Source organism: Pelmatolapia mariae, linkage group LG18, assembly GCF_036321145.2.
Source record: "Pelmatolapia mariae isolate MD_Pm_ZW linkage group LG18, Pm_UMD_F_2, whole genome shotgun sequence".
Lineage (NCBI taxonomy): Eukaryota > Metazoa > Chordata > Actinopteri > Cichliformes > Cichlidae > Pelmatolapia > Pelmatolapia mariae.
Genome location: NC_086243.1, coordinates 12,008,373 through 12,015,033, shown reverse-complemented (window position 1 = coordinate 12,015,033; position 6,661 = coordinate 12,008,373). Strand labels below are relative to the sequence as shown.

General features: G+C 43.5%; 1 protein-coding gene across 1 annotated transcript; it reads left to right on the top strand.

Moving 5' to 3' along the window:
• The first annotated feature begins 1,372 nt into the window (after positions 1-1,372).
• Positions 1,373-6,661, top strand: crsp7 (cofactor required for Sp1 transcriptional activation, subunit 7). Its single transcript, XM_063462552.1, has 3 exons — positions 1,373-1,818; positions 2,841-2,915; positions 3,007-6,661. The coding sequence occupies exons 1-3, from the start codon at positions 1,747-1,749 to the stop codon at positions 4,675-4,677; spliced, it is 1,818 nt and encodes a 605-aa protein (XP_063318622.1). The 5' UTR covers positions 1,373-1,746; the 3' UTR covers positions 4,678-6,661.

Below are 6,661 nucleotides of genomic sequence, written 5' to 3'. Positions count from 1 at the left end.
ACGGAGGAAATGCCCTTCCTATTTGTTTATTGGTTAAGCTTTGTTATCCTAACTTGCCTACAGTCTACAAGACTGAGTCAACTGCTGTGTAAAAGTGCAGTTTTTAAAATGATAAAACCTATACTGATTCTCGTAAATTTTGTCTCTGGGATACGCCCTTCATATAATATTACTTAAAAATATTAAGACTAACTAAAAACATTTTCAAAATGCCCAAATGCTAAAATGCCTTGTTGGCGTCAAAGGTTAGAGGAGAATGACCAGACCATCTTCAGGATGAAGACCACTCATTGAAGCCAAAGTGTGCAGAAGAGCATATCTGAACACACAGCACATCAAACCTTCAATCAGATGGGCTACAGCAGCAGAAGATCACACCGGGTGCCACCCCAGCTAAGAACAGGAAACTGAGGCTATGATTCACACAAAATCCCCCAAATTCTATAATAGCATATTGGAAAAATGCTGTCTGGTCTAATATGTATTGAATTTCTGCTGCAGTGATTGACATCATGGATGTGCTGTTGACAAATCTGCAGCAACTGTGTAATGCTAGTATGTCAATATGGATCAAAATCTCAGAAACCTTGATGAGTCTGTGCCGTGATGAAATACGACAACTCTGAATGCAAAAAGGGGTCTGACCTGGTTCTAGAAAGGTCTACCTAAGGAAGTGAGTGAATTTGCAGATATTTAGGCACCTTGGGAGACACCTTACAACTAAGCATTACTGATCCCCCCCCCATTAACCAGGCAGATCAACTTCAGTGGTTCACATTTAAAGCAAAGTCATTCTTGCATCATATCTGATGCCCCCATCAATCTAGCACAGCCTGTCCTGGTTTGCTCCCGTGGACAGGGACAGGCTGTGCTCTTTGATGTATCCTTTGTTGTTTTAGAAACTGCAGGACTCCATCTACTGGTGAAATGCTGTAATATAGAAGGATCGATTTTAGGCATGAGTAACTACTGTACTTCGTTGCGATAAACAGACACATATGTTTCTTTTATTTGAATGCCTGACAGAATGTGTGCAGCTTTGGCGACAGAATGTGTGCAGCTTTGGCGACAGAGTGCGTAACTAATGCTCAAAACAAAACAAAAATTTAGACACTTTAAAAAAGGATACTAAGTGGTTGTGGTTAAATCTGTCTTGGAGAAGTTAACGTGGGGGAGCTTTGGTATTTTTGGGATGTGGCTAGCTGGCTTCTGACAACAACAACAATTTTGAACAAAGCACGAAACTGTTGGAAAAACATTAGATTTTGCGCTACAAGTCACTTTTATAAAAGTATCATTATTTGTTATTTAGGGGTCACTTAAAGGGCAGTGCGTAATTCGTTTACATACTACATGATCTGCTGTACAGTGTTTACTGTGTAACCACAAGTAGACGGAGTCCTGCAGTGGTGCACATCCCTGAGTGTATCAGGTATGTTTATTTGAGGACGTGCAGACGTCAAAGCGCACACAACGTATCCCGGCATGCAGCAGGAGGCCGTGGAGCGATCCTGCAGCTGGTAGTGAGTTGCAAGAGCGCCGAGGAGGCAGCAGCAAACGGGCAACATAGCTCACACGTTTCCCCACTCCATGTGAGATAAGCCGAGCCGTTACCTTACAGGCGACAGAAAATATGCTGTACGGACGCCTGACGTGTTCCCGAAGCGGCTTTTGAGTCATCATTGTCACCCGGTTTTCATTTTGGAGGATTCCTCCCTCCATCCTCCGGATCGCACCGAACAGGCAATGACAACGGTCTCAGCAACCCCGCAGCAGATGAGGGAACGGCTGCTGCAGGCCATCGACAGTCAGAGCAATGTGAGTGCGCTAAAGCGAGCAGGCTATCTAGCTGAAGTTAGCTTGTTTCCCTGCACTCAGGGGCAACTCGACTTGAGAATTCGCCCGACAACTCTTATTTAATTATATTCCTGTGCCCAAACTTCTTATTGTATATTTTAGGTTGGAATTAGAGATGGGGGTACTTGAGTTGACAGCTTGAAAGCTAATTTAGCTACCAGCGTTACCCTGGACAGACCATAATCTGGCGTGTAGCATGCTAGCGGCTAACTTAGCCACAGCGGGTTTTGCGTATACGTTAAAAAGACAAATATCTGCTTAATTTCCTTCCAAATTCCTTTTCCATTCTGAATTTATTTTCAACTCGTACTTGGTTTTCACCCTAAACTGTTTCATCTTAATAAAAATCTTGTGTTACTAAGCCATGGACGGGAGCTAGCAAACTCTTAGCTCCAGCGGCTAAAGCTACGTTTTTGAAACAGTCCACCCTTCCTTCTCAGCTGAAATGCTAGCCGCGGCTAAATCGGCTAGCACAGGCAAATTCACAGACACTTGAGCTCCGCTTGACTTTGTCAACAAGATAAGGAACTCGCGTAAAGTTAATTAATTTGTGCTCTCCGTTTTGGTCTATATGCTACCCTATTGTTATAATGATTACAAAGGGGAAGGTTTTGTGAGTTGACACTTCCATCTTTACTTTGCAACGTCGTTTTGTCGCTCTTGAAGCAGACAGACAAGCTAATGCCCCCCTCCCTCCCCTTGCTAACTTCTAAGCTAACTTGCCCCTCAAACACGTTGCAGGCACGATTCAGTTCCCTTGAATTTGTCTAATTTCTGGGGAGTTTCCATGATCAGCATTAGTGCAGGGCTCTTGGCTAATCACTGAATTGTCACCAGCATTGGCCTTTCTAGAATATTATAAATGTGATTGTAATTCTCATTAACAGCTTCTTTTGTTATTACTTAAGTAAGCAGTAATTTTTGGGTAATATACACTTTGTGTGACCGTGATGTTTTAGAAGCTCTATATATCGTCCTTGCAGATATGCAATATGGTGGTCGTACTGGAAGTAATTGCCTGCCTTGAAAAGTATCCTATCACCAAAGAAGCACTTGAGGTAAGACAGTTGACTGAACTTAGCTACTGCTTTATATCAAACTGTTTAACTGAATAGTGTTTCTAATCCTAGTGCTTGTTTTTTAACGTAGGAAACTCGACTAGGAAAGTTGATCAATGATGTGAGGAAGAAGACGAAGGATGAAGACCTGGCTAAACGAGCTAAGAAACTCTTGAGGAACTGGCAAAAACTGATTGAACCTGGGCCAGCTGTGGCTGGAAGTGTTCCTGGCTCTACCAATGGCAGTTCTCATCCCTGCAGAACCGATGCCTCTCCTTCTGACATTTCTGTGCCAGGGAAAGGTGTCCCTGAAGTCAAAATCAGAAATGACGTTCACAACACGTACTCACCAAAAGCTGAGAAATCAAGCAGCCGCAAGCGGCGGGCAGAGCACAGAGACAGTGGAGTGTACTTGCAAGAAAAAATCTCCAAAATGTCCCCATATGATAACTCTGTTTCAACGCCACCCACCAATGGGATTGCAGGCAGTCCGGATGCCCTCCCTGACCAGGAGGTTGTCCCGTCTCCTGACAGATCTCGAGTTGAGCACCTTGATAATGATAAAATGAACAGAATTCCTGTTAATGCTGTCAAGCCTCGCCCCAGCTCTCCCGGGGTGGCCAAACTACCCAGCACTTCCTCTTTGATTAAAGTTGCTGTGATGCAGCAACAGGCCAGATTGGATGAAGGAGGCGGGGGCTATTATCAAGCCAGAAGTCCTCGTGGTCTCACTACCAGCCCAAGGAGTACGAAGCAAGATACAATGACAAAGCGCTCTTCAGCATATGCACCAAAAGGAACGCCGGTCCCAAGCCCTTCCTCCAAGGACTCTCCCTTATCTTTTTCCCACACTGTGTCGTCCCCGGCCTCATCTTATGCTGACAAGCTGCCACATTCTTCTAATAGGTCTTCAATGCACTGGGCCAGCAGTTCAGAAGCCTCCTCTCTTTGCCCATCACAAGACATATCTGCAACACTGGAATCCCCATCAGTCTCCCCCTCACCTTCTCTCTCCCAGCAGAACTCAGAACCACACAGACAGATTTCTGAGGGAGCTATGGTTGTGTCTGATGACGCAGATGGGACAACGGTACCGAATTCGGAACATAAAAGGAGGAAGTACAGGTCTAGAGATTACTCTGTCAACTTAGATGGCCAGAAAATGGAGGACACCACTAAACCCGTTCGGTTAAAAGAACGCAGATTAACGTTTGACCCAGTCACAGGTCAGATTAAACCTCTGGTGCATAAAGAACCTTCTCAAACAGATGAAGCACCCACTCCTGACCCCGCTGAGTCTAGGCAGAGAACTGAAAGCACTGTACAACAGTGCGCTGCCACCGCCACAGTCCCAGGTCCTAGCCCTAACCCCTTCCACCACACAAACTGGAAGGAGCTGTCTAGAAATGAAATCATCCAGTCCTACTTGAACCTTCAGAGCAATGTCCTCAACTCCTCGGGGGTTCAGGCCCCTAGTGCACACTTTTTCATGTCGGAATATCTGAAAAGGGAAGAACAGGAAATTAAGGAGTCACGGAAGATGCACGTTCTCCAAACGGACAATTTGACAGGGGATTTACCGGGCGTGAGCCGGGACGTGACAGATGAGGACTTGGACAGGATACACACACAGCACTGGCAGGGGGTGAATGGCGTTTGTGACACCAAGGGCACCTGGTACGATTGGACAGATTGCATATCACTGGACCCTCACGGGGATGAAAGCAAATTGAACATCCTGCCATACGTTTGCCTAGACTGAGGGGGTACGGGAAGGTTGCAGTACTTTTCCACTCCTTTCCTCATCTCGCCACAGAGACGAGATACTTTGTGATTTAATTTTTTTTTTTTTGTTCACTGTGAGTTTGGCAAAAATCAGGCCTGCTAAACTCCACTCCCCCACGCCTCTTCTTCTTTCTGTGATAATCTATTAAGATTTTGGTATAAAAGAAGTGTAAAGATTAAAAGACTAGTTGAGTTTGTAATATCAAGGGCTGTTTCTGTTTTATTTTTCAAACTGAAAGCCACAGGAATGAGGCCCGTATTGCAGAGTACTGCTGCTAACCATAAAGGCAAAAAAAGAAGACAGAATTATCCCAGGTCACCCAAATAGGTGTAACAATGTGAGGTTTTTCTTTTTTCTTTTTTTAAACATTATGAATTGTACCCCTCTTTGAGGCACACTGGGATGATGCTGTTTCTTTTTTTTTTTTAACCTGTTTAGTTTCTAACAAGAAGTTTTGAACTAGGGTTAAACCTGAGGGAAGGCTGGGGTTTAGCTGTCCTGCACAGACCACCATGTTGGTGCCCAGAAAGATGTTGATAAGAGTTCATCTAGCACAGTTAGAGCCGAACATGTCCAGGGTTTGAAGTTACTGGAACATATTTGGCAGTTACAAGAAGCTTTATGTGAGATATAAAAGAGTAAATTATAAACTTCCTATCATATATACATCTATTTATTTTTGACCAGTTCATTTATGGGATGTTCATCAAAACAAATGTTAAAAAAAGACAACAACTATAGATTCTTTTTGTTTTCTCTTCTGTTTGCATCACTGTGCTCTCAGCTGAATCTTAAATGTTAAAGGAAGCCCACGTGCTGTCCTTTCTTTAAGATTGGCCGGTGCGGATTTGTTTTGTTGTTTTGGTTATTTACATTCCAGACTCCACCCTCCAACCAACTTCCGCTCTCTCTGTCTCATCAGCTCAGCTCCTAAAAGGTTCCAGGTCATGAAGATTCTTCTGGAGATGTAACCGTTTCAAATCAAAGTAGTGTGGTGCTAATGCAAAAAGGAAAAAAAATACTGCAGTCAAATGTTTCCATCCACTAATTTTCTCTGAAATATTAAAGAATGTCCCAGCTGCTGGTGTTGTTCAATGACAAAAGCAAGGACATGTTTGAATGCTGGAACTTTTTCTGTTTCTTTAGATATCGTTTGCCTTCTGAAATTCCTTGCTAATATATATTTTTTTTCTGAGTTTATACCGCCTTAGTGAATGTACAGAATTGAGACCTCTTATGCACTTGTACATAAGTTGGCGACTTGTTGGTCATTTTCTTTACTGATTCATTCATTCAAGTGTGAACTGACTGATTCTCCCACAATGTGCCCATGGATTAATACAAATTTCAGACACATTTACGGCTCTCGAAGCTGCTTTTTCCAGGCTTTAGAAATCATTTAAGTTGCAGAATGAGGGTGGCACTTCTTTTGCTCCCATTCAAAACAGTGATTCAAACATTTAAGAGAGAAATACAGAGCGAGCTGTGTGCATCCGATGTTCTTGGTGTTTTCCATGTGACAGTACTTCAGTTCGACTCCCTTTTTGGTCGCTACCACCATTCTCACATGATTTAAATGAAGATTGGCTTCTGTGTAGCCTCTCTGTCCATTCATTCTTTTTGGTCATCCATTCCTACCTACCAATGTGCCTTGGTTTAAAAACAAAACGGTAAATCTGGATTTGCTTCCGCCTAAAACACGCCTGCCTGGAGCTGGATTTGTACGTAAGAATCCCAAATCCCCACGATCAATCTGACGCTGGTATATGCACCGTTTTCTGTTACTTTTTCTACGCGCTGATCTAGTGAGGGGGTGAAGCTGCAGACAACGAGAAACTGCACGTCGTCATCAACAACACCACTGGCAATAATGGAGAAGTGCTACAACTGGTTGAAAAGAATCTGTTTTTTCTGGAGTTTTGACGGGGGCTTCTTTATTTGTTCAGTGTTTAACATCTCT

Excerpts from the sequence above, each read along its gene's own strand:
- crsp7 (XM_063462552.1), top strand. The coding sequence starts at position 1,747 with ATGACAACGGTCTCAGCAACCCCGCAGCAGATGAGGGAACGGCTGCTG. Across the intron at positions 1,819-2,840 it reads CCATCGACAGTCAGAGCAAT|ATATGCAATATGGTGGTCGT; the intron begins GTGAGTGCGCTA and ends TCGTCCTTGCAG. Across the intron at positions 2,916-3,006 it reads TCACCAAAGAAGCACTTGAG|GAAACTCGACTAGGAAAGTT; the intron begins GTAAGACAGTTG and ends TTTTTAACGTAG.